Below are 19,520 nucleotides of genomic sequence, written 5' to 3'. Positions count from 1 at the left end.
ACAGATTCTAGGACATGATAGGAAGACAGTAGAACTATATACAAAAGATGAGGTAATCAGTCCCTCGGCCTTGGAGTTAGTGTTCACAGCATCGTGGTGGAGGAGAATCTCCACCACGATGCTGTGAACACTAACTCCAAGGCCGAGGGACTGATTACCTCATCTTTTGTATATAGTTCTACTGTCTTCCTATTATGTCCTAGAATCTGTATTGATAAAGCCACTGGATGGCAAAACGTCTACAATAAAGATATCCAGATGTTGCACATGTCTTAACTTTCAGATACTGTAGTGTCTGGAGACTAGGAAGAGTGTGAGATAATCACTGCACAGTACCTGGTGAACAGGAGATAATCACTGTACATGTATGTAGAATGAGAAATAATCACTGTACACTACATGGAGAATGGAGGGTGATCACTGTACAGTGCATGGAGAACACAGGAGGGAAGTAATACTGTACAGTACCTGGAGAACAGTGGGTGCTCAAGCTTGTTCACATCAAGAGACCTTCACCATTATCATCATGGTATTAAGGATCAATATGTATAGGACAAGAAAACAACTTGTTTAGCATAAAATTGTTGTGAAAATAGATTAGATTACAAAACTCCCAACATAGCAGCGAACATCCCAGTGCAGATGTGTAGGGCTGTTGCAACAGCTCCACACCACCTAGCAGCAAACATCCCAGTGCAGATGTGTAGGGCTGTTGCAACAGCTCCACACCACCTAGCAGCAAACATCCCAGTGCAGACATGTAGGGCTGTTGCAACAGCTCCACACCAACTAGCAACAAACATCCCAGTACAGTTGTGTTGGGCTGTTGCAACAATTCCACACCAACTAGATCAAATACCCTGTAATTTTGCCTCAAATAAATGGTAAAATCAGCAAATTAAACTGCTTGCTTACTTTGCAATGCAAATTGTCTTTTTGATTAATTTAAAGACTATAGTTGTAAAAATTAACATACAAAAATAAATTATACAAGTATTTAGGCGATTAGTATGTTAAATTTTTTAAATAATTTTAAAACTAACAAGTGGGTAAACCAGTTGACACTGATGCCCCCAAGAGAGAGTGGGCAGGGAGGGGAGACAAGCAGTATGTTCTCCAGTCTGACTCAAAACTCACAAACAAAATTCTTCTATTCAACCAGAGGTCAAAATCACCAAGACTTGAGCACTGGTGTTCACCAGTTGAGCCTCTCCTATATATATATATGTATATGGCACCACCACCACTATTCCACCTTGCACTCTACCACATTGTGATTTAGTCCACAAATAATTTGCTCAATAGTAAAGGCTTATAATTTTTTTTTTTCATTTCAACAAACTGGCCATATCCCACCGAGGCAGGGTGACCTAAAAAGAAAAACGAAAGTTTCTCTTTTTAAATTTAGTAAAGCATACAAGAGAAGGGGTTACTAGCCCCTTGCTCCCAGCATGTTAGTCATCTTTTACAACACTCATGGCTTACAGAGGAAGAATTCTGTTCCACTTTATCATGGAGTAATATGTTATTAATAAATATCCAATTTACATCATAAATATATAGTAATCACGTTTTAAAAACATTTTAATTCAAGGTGGAAATGGTGATTCAGTACCATGGTTCAAATCACTGGATGAGGCACTAAACTGACCAGTATGGTATTTGATACACAATTGTAAATCTGAACAAAGAATCACACTGTTTGGACTACTAAACATTATCAACAAGCATACAGTATGCTTTAATGTTTGTCAAAGGCGAGTAGCTGGACCAGCTTCACACAGCCAATCCTAGTTTTCACACTTCTTTGGTCTGATAAAACCTGAACATGGCAGTTGGGGATGACTGTTTTAGCTCCTACACTAACATACTATAAATAATGCCAGTGTCAGTTTATCAATAAATTAAACTATAATAACTTAAAGTACAGCACTCTATGAAGAGCACATTACTTTTAATGCAATTCAAATTACCAATATTTCATTCACAGCCCTGTTAAAATTTGCAAATTTTCTAAATTACAGTATGTAATACTTATAAAAATATGAACTATTTAATAATGACAGATAAATAAGAAATGCAATGCTTATACAAATAATAAAAAATATAAATGATAAAATTCGAATGTTACTGAGAATTATATTTATATAAAAATTGTAATAATAAAGAATGACAAAAAAAGAAAGGGTGAAGTTTAAAAGTAAAGTGTGAGAGATGACACAAGAGCAAAGACATGCCAAGGTATGAGGTGTGGGTAGCCATACTGCCAGGTGGGAAAAATACTGAGCAACAGTTTGGACAAATGGTGGATTAAAGATGATATGGAACCAGTTCCCCTGAAGGCATAAGGGGAACAGAAAAGGCTAGAAAAGGCAAGGACAGTACAGATAAGGCTGCCTTCAAGCTTTTCTTCCATGGCACACACACAAAGGGGAGTAGAGATGAACATGGTATCGCAGATATAAAGTGAATAAAGACAAGAAAAAATTAACACTGCTAACAATAGATAACAAAAATGCAAAAATTGAAAGCTTTACCAAATTTAACAGTGATATGCTTAAAGAGACTCAACAAATTTTTCAGGCTGGTCAGAACTCCAACTCTTACTGACAAGCTGTAAAGACTCGTCTTTCATGAGATCATTAGTGTTGATGTCTCCCTCCTTTACCTCTGCTTCCATACTGTTCTCCTGAGTTGTTATATTCTGAGTTTCACCATCAATGTGACCATTGCTGATGCTCAAAACTGCATTTTGCAAACTTTCTGTATTATTGCAGGAATCAATTTCCATTTTGCTAATACTGTCAGAAGATTCCAAAGGAGGTACATCCATTTCCTTTAAGTTTTGCGTATCATCTCCTGCCATACAATCTAATTTCCCTCTCTCCACAGACACATTACCAAGATTGTCCTGAAAGGACAGACTTCCAATTGATTCTTTAATTTTATTATCACAGTTTTCTGCAGCTATATTATTTAAATTGTCCTGAGAAGGCTGACTGACAGCTGATTCTGCTTCTTCATTATCACAATTTTTTGCAGTGACCTCTTGAGATGAATTAGCTGCCACCTGATCAGAGGGTTCAAATGTATCATTTGTATCTGCTGAAAACTGACCCTTTCCTTTGTTAGGACGCAAAGATATTACAAAATCATTGGGAGCATCGACTATATCCCCAGAACGGAAATTGACTTGAATACCACTTACCAACTGTGAATCAACACTATCTTCATCTTCACTATTTGTAAAATGTGGTTTGAAGACACCAGTTTCATGGGAAAAGATTAAGTGTTTTTCTCGTGATGATTGAAGAGACTCTTCATTGCTTGATACAGGTACATTATTTCCTCTTCCTGCAGGTGGCAAAATGGGTAGACTTAATATTTCTTGCCGGTCATGACGCATATATCCTTCAGGGTGCACATATTTGAAAGGACGGAAGTGCACTTTGATGTGCTCACGAATGAAATTAGGCTGTGATGCTGTATAATCACAAAAAGTGCACTTGTACACACCATACCCTCCATTGGCATGGTGCCGCAAACTATGGCTATCGACAGCATCACGTCTGAGGCTTGCATATGGACAATACTGGCAGTAATAGACTCGGCGGTCCTTATCATCATCCTTTTTTGATGGATCTATGACTCCCTTTTTATTCTGTAATAAGAGATGCTGACGCTCCGTCGTTGTTAAATCTGCATCATCGAGATTCTCTTTGTTGGCAAGATCCTCCATTCTGTTCTTCATTCCTTTGTCACTCTGAGAAGAGTTATCACCCGAAGATATGACGGGTTCGTACTTGAGATCAGTGTCTACTGGAGGTGGCGATCCATCATTTTGAGATACCATCTTTTCATGATACTTATGACGATTAATGTGCATCATGAAATTGGCATAGAATTTAACTGAATAATCACATATACGGCATTTATACTTATGATTGGAACCATGAAGGTTCGAGTGAACATGATATTGTTCAGTCTTTTCAAAGGCAGACGGACATTTGTTGCACTTGTAACGTTTTTCTCGAGATTTACCTGTAACTTTATCTATATGAAGAGGATAATGGAGCTTGGGGTCTCCAATTCTTTTAGGATCATCGTCCTCTAATTCCTCTTTATCCTTAGGTATTTTAGCCTTACTTATGGAATTCCCTTTACTTGGCCCAACATCGACTGCAACTTTATCATGCCCCTCCTTCTCTAACTGTGTCTTACGGCGTAAAAGGTCTACTCCAGACAAAGGAACTTGTTCTTCAACATAGTATTTGAACTGTGGACGACAACCATCACTGCCACACTCTGATGCTCCTGGCCGCAACCCAATAAGTTTGAGCTTAATTGGTGGATGATAAGATGAGACATTTTTCTCTGAACTTTTCAAGTTATTCTTTGATTTTGAAACTGACTCAGTTGCCTTTTGGTTTTCTGTTTTTTTGATAGTACAAGTAGTGGCTTCCTTAGCGTCTTTTTCAGCCTGGCAATTTTCATCATACTGAGTATGAAGGTGAAGGTGTTGTTGGAGAGACTCGCAAGTTTTACCAGCATATGAACAACGATGACACTGATGTGGATTTTTGGCTCCATGCAGAGACTGGTGATATTGTAGTGTTAGAAGCTTGCTAAATGAGGCTGGACACTGATCACACATGTATTTACTGGTGGGTGGGGGCTGTGGTGGCACAATAGTGGAGGGTTGAGCAGAGGCAGATAATTCTTGGCCTCCTGCTCTCACTGATGTTTGAACCGACTGACTGTCTTCAGCTACATCCATGGATAAATCGAGTGGAAGTGTGAGTCCTGGCACAGGTGGATGTGTGGAGGCTGTTCTATGCTGACTCATCATTGTGCGAGTACGATGTTGATATTCTGGAGTATGAACCTTAAGGTGAGCAAGAAGATGAGCTGGCTGTTGGACACCATAATTGCAATGATCACAAGTGTGTGGAAGGCCTGTAGTATGAAAGCGCGAATGAATCTGGATTTCCTTTAAAAGGAAGAATCTTGCAGGGCACTGCTGACAATAATATAGCACCTTTTCATCGGGTTTTCTAAGTCTTTCCTCAACAACAGGCAGAGACTGAACTCTATCCGAACACATAGTAGCTCTTAACGTTAGCTGCCTTAGCTGATCTTCATCACTTAAGGATGGGTCAACTACAGCATGACACTGACCCATTGAACCACAGTGAACTTTCAAGTGAGCAGACATAACACCAGCATTTACACTAACATATGAGCAATTTTGGCAGTGTAAACTGCCCAGTACTTTGGAAGCATCTGTTTTATGCATTTTTTCGTGCTCTTGAATGTTGGTTTTACGCAAGTTTACATGGGGACAATGGCGACATTTGAACATCTTGAAAAAGCGATTATCTCTTGACACCCACACTAATGGAATATCATCCATCAGCAATGTAGTTTCATCTGTAAGCTTGGGAAGCAGAGAAGTGTCAGTGAAGGTTGAGTCATTTCCTGAGTCGCCGCCTGTAGTAGCACTGCCTACAGGAGTAATGGTGAGGGATGGGGAGGGAGAATTGGAGCGATCATCCAACTGAGTTATATCACTTGCTCCTGTCCCATCAAGATTATCTTCCATTCCATGGACACGAATATGCTGGGAAAGTAAATGGCGCCGAGTCACATTATAGGAACAATGAGGGCAGTGGAATGGTAGTCCTTTTGGTTTATGGAACTGGCGGTGGTGCATCAGCTTAGCACGACTCCTTGTTTCAAACGGACAAGCACCACACATAAACTGTCTGGCCCCAACTTCATCCTGTGAAAAAATACAAGGAAAATTAGCAAATTAAAAAGGAAGAAATCCTGAAGTTTACTTATAAGAATGTGTATGAGTGTAGTATGGATGACAAGTGATTGTGAATGAAAAGAAGTTGGACGTCCTAGTTCTAGGTGAAACAAAGCTTATGGGTGCAAAAATTTCAGAGGGAGGGAGGGAAATAAATAGGGTTATATTGGTATATTTGAGAAACTAGAGCTAAGGAAGGGGTAGCGGTAATATTAAATAATCAACTATGGATGGAGAAGAGAAGGTATAGGTGTTTATATTCAAGAAATATTTTCTTTCTTTTTTGGGTCACCTTGCCTCGGTGGGAGATGGCCAACTTCTTAAAAAAAAAAAAAAAAAGTATGTGGATTAGAATAAGGGTGGGATGTATTAAGTGGGTTATATCAAGTGTTCATGCACATGAAAAAGAGGTGTATGGAGAAGAGAGAGATTTTTGGTGTTGAACGAGTGTTTAGGGAGTTCTGAGACAAATGAGGAAATAATTGCTGCGAGTATAGGAGGTAAGTTTGCCAGGATAAATAATAATGGGGATCGTATTAAACTTTTCACTTTCAAATGCATATTAAAGTCTGATAACATGTTTACACTATCATATATTAAGTGAGCAACAGAGCTAGGCCTTAAAAATGCATATACAGTACACACATTATTTACCTTAAAAATTTTCGTCCTTAGCTTATAGTGAGTGGTGAATATATTTATTGTAGCAAGTCTGAACAAATGAAGAATGGATATAACTGAAAATTGCTGTATTAGCGAAACGTCATAACGCAAAGTGTTGTAAAGCGAGGTCCACATGTATTCAAATAAGTTGCACAGTATCAGTATCACATTTATGGGGAAACACTAAATCCAAGCGAATCATACAGCAGCAAGAGCATGAGTCCTTCTAAATAAATTACATTAAGGTCAAATTCCTATTAGATGATCTCACATAGATGATGTCATATAGATGCTGTCCCAGGTAGCCTGCCATCAAGGTGAGGCTGGTGAGGGGCTCTTGCTCCAAGGAACTGGACTTGTCATCCCCTTCCTTGGACTGAACAAGAATGCTTCCCATTTTCCAAGTGGTATATGATCCCCATGGGTTTACCACTTGCCCCAGACTAAAATAAAATGTCTCAGGTAGACAAAACAGAAAAAGCTATTAATAAAAGAGGAGAAAGTAATAAAAGAAAATAAAGTAATGAAAGAAGAAAAAGTATTAAGAGAAAGCTTGTACAATCATGACTTACTAGACTTCTTTATCACCAATATCCTCATCTATGAGCAAGGGGCTAGTAACCTCTTCTCCTGTATATATTACTAAATGTAAAAGGAGAAACTTTCGTTTTTCCTTTTGGGCCACCCCGCCTCGGTGGGATACGGTCGGTGTGTTGAAAGAAAGAAAGATCCTCATCTATATATTGCACTGCAAATTTTACCTTGAAGTATTACTTTCAGACAAGGATGGCTGAGAATACTACAGTTCTAAGTCACATGAACTGTGACATCCTCACACTTCTCTTATGACAGTTATGAAATGAGTGAGAGTGAATGTGATTTTTTTATTATAAAAACTGATTGTATTTCTAAAATTTATGTAACTCAGGTAATGTGCTATACACTAATTCTGCCTATTATTGATGTAACAGGCATTTCAGCCTTATGTAGAAAAAAGTAATTTAAACCGAAGAATATTCTAAATGCTGAACATATAAGATAAATGTATAGTCTTAAAGACACATGTTAGTGATGGAGAAATAGAACAAATATGCCAAATAAGTTAAATTTCTGCTGAGTAAGTAGAGAAAAACAACAGATGCTGGATGCTATTGCATATATCATCAGTGGTTCCCAATTTGGCTCTCTACCCATATGAGGAGTCAGGCTGGCTCTTGGAATTATTTTTATGGAGCTTCAAATAAGTAAATATGAGTGCAAATCACAAGTAAATAAGCAAGTGTCACCAAATGTTCAATATGTGCTTTTTTTTTTAACACAATGGCCATTTCTCACCGAGGAGGGGTTACTAGTCCCTTGCTCCGGGTATTTTAGTCACTCCTTACGACATGCATGGCTTATGGAGGAAGGATTCTTCTCCACATCCCCATGGAGTAACATGCATTTGCATGTTGTAAATAAACCAATAATTTTTCTGCTTGAATTTATGTCAAAATTATTTTAAATCTATGCAACTAAAATTTTGAGCCACATCTACGACCCTATGCTGTACATTACACAAAATTTTGAAAATAAGTACTATTACTGTATACCATAAGCTAGAGGGTTTTGAGGTCCTGTGGGTGGCCAGCTTAGGCCAAAAATAAAAATGATGAGAACCACTTTAATATCCCACTAACAATATAATGCTCATGCTTATATGCAACAAATGTGGTGATAACTCTTTGCCAAAAAGCTTCACTCAAATTGTGCTCAATCTTTATTAAAATTCCAATATTCAGCAAATTAGAGCAATATTTAGTTATATTTTTATTAACAATTCAACGCAAAAAATTTCAAATAACTCGTACATGTGAAATTTTGTATGACCTGTGGTTACAGGACTGACACTTCCTGGAACTTTTGTGAAATATAGGCTTGTACTGTACTAACTGTATGATTAAAATTCCTGTAGTACAAACTGTACACTTAGCAAGAGGTAATATTATTGAAGGTGAATATCATATATACTTGAGTATAGATCTATCTTATGTATAGATTAACTCTTGATCTTTTTAGCAAGAAATTATTTTATTCTTCATAGAGAACTAGAAGGTCTCATAGGTAACGACCCACAAGGGGTGAGGGGGAAGCGGGAATAGATGAAGAATAGATGAGGGAGAGGAAAAAGCTATAGAAAAAGAAAAGGAGGTGGGGCTAAACACAGCAGCAGTTATTCATATATCTTAGGTACAAGTCTACCAAAGCTTTTGATGGGTATCACAATGACATTTGAAAATTAAAGAGGTGTAATAATCATTATCCTGATTTTTTTTTTCTTTCAAAACACTGGCTGTCTCCCACCAAGGCAGGGTGACCCGAAAAAGAAAGGACACTTTCATAGTTTTTTCTTATATTTCGTAATTTATACAGGAGAAGGGGTTACTATCCCCTTGATCTGGGCAATTATCCTGAATTATCAAACAGTATTTAGTTCAGAGGTGGGATATGGCTGGTATGTTGAAAGATTAAATTTAAAATGACATTTGTTGTAAATGAGGTTTGCATATAGGTACAGCCAAAACATGCACACAATGTTTTACTTATTAAAAAAGGTCTCCTAATTTAATGCTGTCTATTATCCAATTTTAGCTTAACAGTGACCACCCACACAGCTAAGTGTAAACTATATTTAACACCCCTCTGAAGGAAGGGTGTTAAATATACTAATATACAAACATTAACACCCCTTCTTCAGAAGGGTGCTAATGTTGTAGTTTTATAAATGTAGTGTAAGTGCACCTCTGACAAGACAGTGATGGAGTGAATGATGAAAGATTTTCTTTTCGGGCCACCCTACCTTGGTGGGAAACGGCCGATGTGTTAATAATAATAATAATAATAATAATAATAATAAATTTAAGGTGGAATATAATTACTGAGGCTGCGTTTGTCCTCGATGCATCCAAGAAGTAAGACTCTTGTATATGGTCGGCATACAATATGTATGGATTTCAGTTTCTCAAAAATATTATCCATGTATAAATTGACCCATTGCTTTTTCCTTAAAAAAAAAAAATTGTCTTAAAACCTTAACATATACTCAAGTATACACAGAAATGTGAGGAATCACAACACCCCAATTCAGAGAAGACTAGAGAAGACCATCACCCTACAACATTTTACCCTAAAATTGCTAACAGTTGAACTGCTGGTGCTGCTGCTGCCACTGCCGTTCTTGGCTGCGTCCAAGACTGATGAAGGCACTTCCATACCATGAATGCTGAGGTGCTCGAACAGTTCACTGCAATAAAAAATAAGGAATGAAAATTTTATCCATTAAGAACAAAAAGGCTCAATACAGTGACTAGTACAATACACAAATAACCCGCACATAGGAGAGAGAGGCTTATGACGATATTTTGATCCAACTTGGACCATTTACAAGTCATGCCTATATATATACTGAATCCCTCACTCTTTTTTGTTAGTGTGACTTGTAAATGGTCCAAGTTAGACCGAAACGTCGTTGTGAGCTTCTCTATCCTATGTGCGGGTTATCAGTGTATTGTATCAACTGTCTTCAGTTCTAAAAGTCAATTTTATTTCTTAAAAACTATATTAAGACCTTTCCTGTAAATTAATTATGCCAATTACTATCTCAATCATGTCACTAAGACCTATACACTATTATAAAAAAATGCAAAAGTTAATTTCACAGTTATTTTCAGTATACTTCTATGTAGTAGGTTGGTAGACAGCAATTGCCCAGGGAAGTACTACCGTCCTGCCAAGTGAGTGTAAAACGGAAGCCTGTAATTGTTTTACATGATGGTAGGATTGCTGGCATCTTTTTTTTTTCTGTCTCATACACATGCAAGATTTCATGTACGTCTTGCTACTTCTACTTACACTTAGGTAACACTACACTTACATGTACAAGTATATATATATATACACACCCCTCTAGGCTTTCTTCTATTTTCTTTCTAGTTCTTGTTCTTCTTTATTTCCTCTTATCTCCATGGGGAAGTGGAACAGAATTCTTCCTCCGTAAGCCATGCATGTTGTACGAGGTGACTAAAATGCCAGGAGCAAGGGGCTAGTAACCCCTTCTCCTGTATATATTACTAAATGTAAAAGGAGAAACTTGTTTTTCCTTTTGGGCCACCCTGCCTTGGTGGGATACGGCTGGTGTGTTGAAAGAAAGAAGAAGACTTCTATGTAGTAGGTTGGTAGACAGCAATTGCCCAGGGAGGTACTACCGTCCTGCCAAGTGAGTGTAAAACGCAAGCCTGTAATTGTTTTACACGATGGAAGGATTGCTGGCGTCTTTTTTTTCTGTCTCATACACATGCAAGATTTCAGGTACGTCTTGCTACTTCTACTTAAACTTAGGTCACACTACACATAGATGTACAAGCATATATATACACACCCCTCTGGGTTTTCTTCTATTTTCTTTCTAGTTCTTGTTTATTTCCTCTTACCTCCATGGGGAGTGGAACAGAATTCTTCCTCCGTAAGCCATGCGTGTTGTAAGAGGTAACTAAAATGCCAGGAGCAAGGGGCTAGTAACCCCTTCTCCTGTATATATTACTAAATGTAAAAGGAGAAACTCTCGTTTTTCCTTTTGGGCCACCCCGCCTTGGTGGGATGAGGCCGGTGTGTTGAAAGAAAGATCCAGTATACATGTACTTACTCTCTCTTACATTTAATCAAAGATTCTTCTGTAAAAGACTGAAGTGCTAAAGATGATCAAAGATTTATTGTATTCATTCCTATCCAATTTACATATTTAACATTTGTCCATGCCTTGAAAAATTCTAATGTTTTGTGCCATATATTATTGGATACCATTGGACTTGAGTCCTGGAAATGGGAAGTACAAAGCCTGCACTTTAAAGGAGGGGTTTGGGATATTGGCAGTTTAGAGGGATATGATGTGTATCTTTATACGTATATGCTTCTAAACTATTGAATTCTGAGCACCTCTGCAAAAACAAGTGATTATGTGTGAGTGAGGTGAAAGTGTTGAATGATGATGAAAGTATTTTCTTTTTTGGGGGATTTTCTTTCTTTTTGGGTCGCCCTGCCTCGGTGGGAGACGGCCAACTTGTTGAAAAAAAAAAAATTGAAAACTTTTTAATTTTTTTTTTTTTTTTCAACAAGTTGGCCGTCTCCCACCGAGGCAGGGTGACCCAAAAAAGAAAGAAAATCCCCAAAAAGAAAATGCTTTCATCATCATTCAACACTTTCACCACACTCACACATAATCACTGTTTTTGCAGAGGTGCTCAGAATACAACAGTTTAGAAGCATATACGTATAAAGATACACAACATATCCCTCCAAACTGCCAATATCCCAAACCCCTCCTTTAAAGTGCAGGCATTGTACTTCCCATTTCCAGGACTCAAGTCCAACTATATGAAAATAACCGGTTTCCCTGAATCCCTTCACTAAATATTACCCTGCTCACACTCCAACAGATCGTCAGGTCCCAAGTACCATTCGTCTCCATTCACTCCTATCTAACATGCTCACGCACGCTTGCTGGAAGTCCAAGCCCCTTGCCCACAAAACCTCCTTTACCCCCTCTCTCCAACCCTTTCGAGGACGACCCCTACCTCGCCTTCCTTCCCCTATAGATTTATATGCTTTCCATGTCATTCTACTTTGATCCATTCTCTCTAATGACCAAACCACCTCAACAACCCCTCTTCTGCCCTCTGACTAATACTTTTCTTAACTCCACACCTTTTCCTAATTTCCACACTCCGAATTTTCTGCATAATATTTACACCACACATTGCCCTTAGACAGGACATCTCCACTGTCTCTAACCGTCTCCTCGCTGCTGCATTTATCACCCAAGCTTCATACCCATATAAGAGTGTTGGTACTACTATACTTTCATAAATTCCCTTCTTTGCCTCCATAGATAATGTTTTTTGACTCCACATATACATCAATGCACCACTCACCTTTTTTCCCTCATCAATTCTATGATTAACCTCATCTTTCATAAATCCATCCGCTGACACGTCAACTCCCAAGTATCTGAAAACATTCACTTCTTCCATACTCCTCCTCCCCAATTTGATATCCAATTTTTCTTTATCCAAATCATTTGATACCCTCATCACCTTACTCTTTTCTATGTTCACTTTCAACTTTCTACCTTTACACACATTCCCAAACTCATCCACTAACCTTTGCAATTTTTCTTTAGAATCTCCCATAAGCACAGTATCATTAGCAAAAAGTAACTGTGTTAATTCCCATTTTGAATTTGATTCCCCATAATTTAATCCCACCCCTCTCCCGAACACCCTAGCATTTACTTCTTTTACGACCCCATCTATAAATATATTAAACAACTCTTTACAGCATTTAGTAACTTACCACCTATTCCATATACTTGCAACATCTTCCACATTGCTCCCCTATCCACTCTATCATATGCCTTTTCTAAATCCATAAATGCAATAAAAACTTCTCTACCTTTATCTAAATACTGTTCACATATATGCTTCAATGTAAACACTTGATCTACACATCCCCTACCCACTCTGAAACCTCCTTGCTCATCCGCAATCCAACATTCTGTCTTACCTCAAATTCTTTCAATTATAACCCTACCATACACTTTTCCTGGTATACTCAATAAACTTATTCCTCTATAATTTTTACAATCTCTTTTGTCCCCTTTCCCTTTATATAAAGGGACTATACATGCTCTCCGCCAATCACTAGGTACCTTCCCCTCTTTCATACATTTATTAAACAAAAGTACCAACCACTCCAACACTATATGTTTATTTTATTTATTATCACACCGGCCGATTCCCACCAAGGCAGGGTGGCCCGAAAAAGAAAAACTTTCACCATCATTCACTCCATCACTGTCTTGCCAGAAGGGTGCTTTACACTACAGTTTTTAAACTGCAACATTAACACCCCTCCTTCAGAGTGCAGGCACTGTACTTCCCATCTCCAGGACTCAAGTCCGGCCTGCCGGTTTCCCTGAATCCCTTCATAAATGTTACTTTGCTCACACTCCAACAGCACGTCAAGTATTAAAAACCATTTGTCTCCATTCACTCCTATCAAACACGCTCACGCATGCCTGCTGGAAGTCCAAGCCCCTCGCACACAAAACCTCCTTTACCCCCTCCCTCCAACCCTTCCTAGGCCGACCCCTACCCCGCCTTCCTTCCACTACAGACTGATACACTCTTGAAGTCATTCTGTTTCGCTCCATTCTCTCTACATGTCCGAACCACCTCAACAACCCTTCCTCAGCCCTCTGGACAACAGTTTTGGTAATCCCGCACCTCCTCCTAACTTCCAAACTACGAATTCTCTGCATTATATTCACACCACACATTGCCCTCAGACATGACATCTCCACTGCCTCCAGCCTTCTCCTCGCTGCAACATTCATCACCCACGCTTCACACCCATATAAGAGCGTTGGTAAAACTATACTCTCATACATTCCCCTCTTTGCCTCCAAGGACAAAGTTCTTTGTCTCCACAGACTCCTAAGTGCACCACTCACTCTTTTTCCCTCATCAATTCTATGATTCACCTCATCTTTCACTATATGTATGAAGCTATAATAGGTTTAAGCAGTTTTCAAATGGTACCCATATATGCCACAAATTAGAATTTTTCATTTAGCATTTAACGTATAAATCTGTAGGGAAAGGAAGGCGGGGTAGGGGTCGTCCTCGAAAGGTTGGAGGGAGAGGGTAAAGGAGGTTTTGTGGGCGAGGGGCTTGGACTTCCAGCAAGTGTGCGTGAGTGTGTTAGATAGGAGTGAATGGAGACAAATGGTATTTAGGACCTGACGAGCTGTTGGAGTGTGAGCAGGGTAATATTTAGTGAAGGGATTCAGGGAAACCAGTTATTTTTATATAGCTGGACTTAGAGTCCTGGAAGTGGGAAGTACAATGCCTACACTTTAAAGGAGGAGTTTGGGATACTGGAAGTTTGGAGGGATATGTTGTGTGTCTTGATTCGTATATGCTTCTAAACTGTTGAATTCTGAGCAAAAACAGTGATTATGTGTGAATGAGGTGAAAGTGTTGAATGATGATGAAAGTATTTTCTTTTTGGGGATTTTCTTTCTTTTTGGGTCACCCTGCCTCAGTGGGAGACGACCGACTTGTTAAAAAAAAAAAAAAGTTACAATTCCCAAAATCTTAAGCAAAACCTACGACAAGTGTGCATAACTGCAATGTTCAGTACATCTGAAACCAAATATACAGAAAGTGTCCATCACTGCACATTATTCAGTACCATTTGCCACAAAGACTACAACAACAGTGAAACACTGCACAATGTTCTATACTTCTACAGCAAGTGCACATCACATTGTTCTATACATATCCAGCAAGACCTGTAGCAATTGTCCATCCTTGCACTTACTTCAAAACATGTTGAAATCCTTACCAGAGGACAGGTTGATATCACAATTCTGGCATAAAATAAAACTAAATTACTTGGAATGCCTCAAAATTCTACATATGTACTCACTGGAGCAGAGAAGAGATACATTAAACAGAAATATTAATCTCAATCTTAAAATAATGAATCCTGTGATACTCCAATACTGAAACTATGTACTGTGCCAAAACAAAAGCATTCACATTGCTAAACTCACAAACTAGTATTTAGTCACTTAGCCATAATACCAACTTACCTCATAATTTGTAATATTTTAAAATTAAGATTTAAACTAAGTCTGCCCGAAATGCCTAGCCATGCTAGGTGTTCTAGTGGTACACTCTGTAATTATTATTTTACTACATGTAAACCACACAATAACCAAATTCTGTAAACTCAACATTGTAATCCTTATAGAGAATAAACTTTGAATTGAAATGAATTGAATTATAATATACAGTATACATGAAAGATACTTAAGCGCCTAGTCCCAAATCTGCACACTGACATAACTGGAGCAAGGGATAGAGAAAATGTAAAATAAACCAAGTGAAAAGTAGGAGCACCGTGGGTGTAATAGAAAAAATTATATAAGCATTGTGGGCCTTAACTACTGAACATATTACCAGACGATATCGGAAACACTGCTGGAACAAGTACATAAGCCAAGTGCTGGATCAACCAGGCTGTGAAGGGTATGTGGGCCAGCAGGCCACCATTAACAACAGCCTGGTTGACCAGGCAAGCACCAGTCAAGGTGTAGGAGTAAGAAAACTCTCAAAACCCATCAAAGGTACTCACCCTTTTGTAGGTACATAATAAGGGCAGAACATGCACTTGAAGATGCAGTCTGGGCGTGGAGTGTGGTAGATCAAATGAGGCCTCATCTCATTGCGTTTTTTACAAGTAAATGGACACAGACGGCACTGGAAGGTGCGTGCATTCTCGTGATATTCTGTACTCTCATTTTCTCCTGAAATGTAAAGCATAAAATAGAAGCCATAAACTTCACATCCTAGGGGAAAATACAGTGTGAGAGAGAAAGAGGGAGAGAGGAAGGAAGGGAGGGAGGGAGGGAGGGATAAGGGAGGGATAAGGGAGGGATTTCCTGTCACAATATGTACATTATTCATCAGTATCATGAGCATCAACAAGCTATTTCTACCCACTGACTGAAAGATGTCTAATATCATGATAGGCTTTTAGAACACACACATTTCACTAATGTAAATTATATTATAAAACTCCTTGACTTTCTCTATAAACATCCACCCTGGCCATTTTTTTTTAAAAAATACTTTAAATGAAACTTTAACCCCTTAAGTGTCTAGACCCCTCATCTGAAAAGTGTCTAGTGTCCTAGAATTTAAAAAAATAATTTTTTTTTTCTTATTAAATGGTAAAGAATCTTTTTCTAAAGGTAATAAAACAAAAAGTACAAAAATTGATGGAAAATTGACGAAATTACACTACTGCAAATTTTACTGTGTCAGCGATATTTGCGCAGTGGTGATTTTGCCCACTTTGAGTCTTATTTTCAGCCAATTACAGTAGTACCTCAGTACTTGAACAGCTCCATACTCGAACAATTCGGTATTCGAATGCTTTGTTTGGTAAAAAAATGGCTCAGTAGTCGACTGTTTGGTCGGCACTCGACCAAACAAACATGAGCTGCCAGAACTTCGATGTAAACTATTTTTGTGTTTCTTCGCATTTTTTGGCGTTTTTTATATTATTTGTATAAATAAGTCACCATGAGACCTAAGAAGATTAGTGATAACAGCCAATCAAAAAGAAAATTGGTTGGGAAAAAGTTGTTCAGTACTCGAACAGATCGGCACTCGAACAGCCTTCTGGAATAAATTAAGTTCGAGTACCGAGGTACTACTGTACACTGATCCAGTCGACCAAATTCTTAGCTATTTCACTAGTATGTCTTCCATTTTATCGACTGAGCACAAGAAATTGCCCAATCAACTATTTCAATCACCCAATATAGTCAGAAATTCGTAATTTGGCCAATTTCACACAAATTTCAAAATATGCCAATTTCAAAATAGGGTCCAGAATAAAAAGTGCAGGCATTCCTGGCACTAAAATAACATACATTCCCTTCTTTGCCTCCATAGATAACGTTTTTTGACTCCACATATACCTCAATGCACCACTCACCTTTTTTCCCTCATCAATTCTATGATTAACCTCATCCTTCATAAATCCATCCGCCGACACGTCAACTCCCAAGTACCTGAAAACATTTACTTCTTCCATACTCCTCCTCCCCAATTTGATATCCAATTTTTCTTTATCTAAATCATTTGATACCCTCATCACCTTACTCTTTTCTATGTTCACTTTCAACTTTCTACCTTTACACACATTCCCAAACTCATCCACTAACCTTTGCAATTTTTCTTTAGAATCTCCCATAAGCACAGTATCATCAGCAAAAAGTAACTGTGTTAATTCCCATTTTGAATTTGATTCCCCCATAGTAGGTTGGTAGACAGCAACCATCCAGGGAGGTACTACCATCCTGCCAAGTGAATGTAAAACAAAACCCTGTAATTGTTTTACATGATGGTAGGATTGCTGGTGTCTTTTGTCTGTCTCATAAATATGCAAGATTACAGGTATGTCTTGCTACTTCAACTTACACTTAGGTCACACTACACATACATGTACACGTTTATTTATACACACTCATCTGAGTTTTCTTTGATTTTATCTAAATAGTTCTTGGTCTTATTACTTTTCCTTTTATATCCATGGGGAAGTGGAATAAGAATCTTTCCTCCGTAAGCCATGTGTGTTGTAAAAGTCAACTAAAATGCCGGGAACAATGGGCTAGTAACCCCCTTTCCTGTAAAGATTACTAAAAAGAATAAGAAGAAGAAAATTTACAGTCTTCTGGGTCATAATTCTCTCATGTCATATATTTGAGGAATTTTACTCAAATTAATTTTTTTTTTAACACACTGGCTGTCTCCCACCAAGGCAGGGTGACCCGAAAACAAAGAAATGAAAGTTTTTTCTTGTTACATTTAGCAGTTTACACAGGAGAAGGTGTTATTTGTGCAATGTTATGACCAACATCATACAATAAACAAGAATGTGGTGACACAAAAAGTTTGGAATTTATGTAAACTGAACAGGAAAAAACCAATAAGGATAAGACGTGCTTTTAGTGAAGTGGGTTTTGGATAGCAAGTCAATACTGTATTATTCCTATAGATTAAACACTAAAATAATTATATACTGCACTATATGTGAAAATATGATACGATACAAAGGTCTAGATTCATCCTGGATAAAAGATGAATAATATATTAGGTAAATAAATTATTTTTTTTTTATTATCACACTGGCCGATTCCCACCAAGGCAGGGTGGCCCGAAAAAGAAAAACTTTCACCATCATTCACTCCATCACTGTCTTGCCAGAAGGGTGCTTTACACTACAGTTTTTAAACTGCAACATTAACACCCCTCCTTCAGAGTGCAGGCACTGTACTTCCCATCTCCAGGACTCAAGTCCGGCCTGCCGGTTTCCCTGAACCCCTTCATAAATGTTACTTTGCTCGCACTCCAACAGCACGTCAAGTATTAAAAACCATTTGTTTCCATTTACTCCTATCAAACACGCTCACGCATGCCTGCTGGAAGTCCCAGCCCCTCGCACACAAAACCTCCTTTACCCCCTCCCTCCAACCTTTCCTAGGCCGACCCCTACCCCGCCTTCCTTCCACTACAGACTGATACACTCTTGAAGTCACTCTGTTTCGCTCCATTCTCTCTACATGTCCGAACCACCTCTACAACCCTTCCTCAGCCCTCTGGACAACAGTTTTGGTAATCCCGCACCTCCTCCTAACTTCCAAACTACGAATTCTCTGCATTATATTCACACCACACATTGCCCTCAGACATGACATCTCCACTGCCTCCAGCCTTCTCCTCGCTGCAACATTCATCACCCATGCTTCACACCCATATAAGAGCGTTGGTAAAACTATACTCTCATACATTCCCCTCTTTGCCTCCAAGATCAAAGTTCTTTGTCTCCACAGACTCCTAAGTGCACCACTCATCCTTTTCCCGTCATAAATTTTATGATTCACCTCATCTTTCATAGACCCATCCGCTGACACGTCCACTCCCAAATATCTGAATACATTCACCTCCTCCATACTCTCTCCCTCCAATCTGATATCCAATCTTTCATCACCTAATCTTTTTTTTATCCTCATAACCTAACTCTTTCCTGTATTCACTTTTAATTTTCTTCTTTTGCACACCCTACCAAATTCATCCACCAATCTCTGCAACTTCTCTTCAGAATCTCCCAAGAGCACAGTGTCATCAGCAAAGAGCAACTGTGACAACTCCCACTTTATGTGTGATTCTTTACCTCTTAACTCCACGCCTCTTGCCAAGACCCTCGCATTTACTTCTTTTACAACCCCATCTATAAATATATTAAACAACCATGCTGACATCACGCATCCTTGTCTAAGGCCTACTTTTACTGGGAAATAATTTCCCCCTTTCCTACATACTCTAACTTGAGCCTCACTATCCTCGTAAAAACTCTTCACTGCTTTCATTAA

General features: G+C 38.5%; 1 protein-coding gene across 6 annotated transcripts in view; it reads right to left on the bottom strand.

Moving 5' to 3' along the window:
* Positions 1-566: 566 nt before the first annotated feature.
* LOC128690234 (uncharacterized) overlaps positions 567-19,520 on the bottom strand; it is a 73,165-nt gene continuing 54,211 nt past the window's right edge. For 4 of the 6 annotated variants that reach the window (XM_053778806.2, XM_053778808.2, XM_053778810.2 and 1 more), the window contains 3 exons: positions 15,713-15,884; positions 9,641-9,758; positions 567-5,782 (listed from right to left, as the gene is read on the bottom strand). In XM_053778806.2, coding sequence (XP_053634781.2) covers positions 2,558-5,782; positions 9,641-9,758; positions 15,713-15,884 — 3,515 coding nt within the window. In that variant the 3' untranslated portion in view covers positions 567-2,557. The remainder of the gene's footprint in view (positions 5,783-9,640; positions 9,759-15,712; positions 15,885-19,520) is intronic. The other 2 variants (XM_053778807.2, XM_053778809.2) reach the window with 1 other exon arrangement.

This window comes from Cherax quadricarinatus, chromosome 32 (genome assembly GCF_038502225.1).
Source record: "Cherax quadricarinatus isolate ZL_2023a chromosome 32, ASM3850222v1, whole genome shotgun sequence".
NCBI classification, from domain to species: domain Eukaryota; kingdom Metazoa; phylum Arthropoda; class Malacostraca; order Decapoda; family Parastacidae; genus Cherax; species Cherax quadricarinatus.
This window is presented reverse-complemented; position numbering and strand designations above follow the sequence as displayed.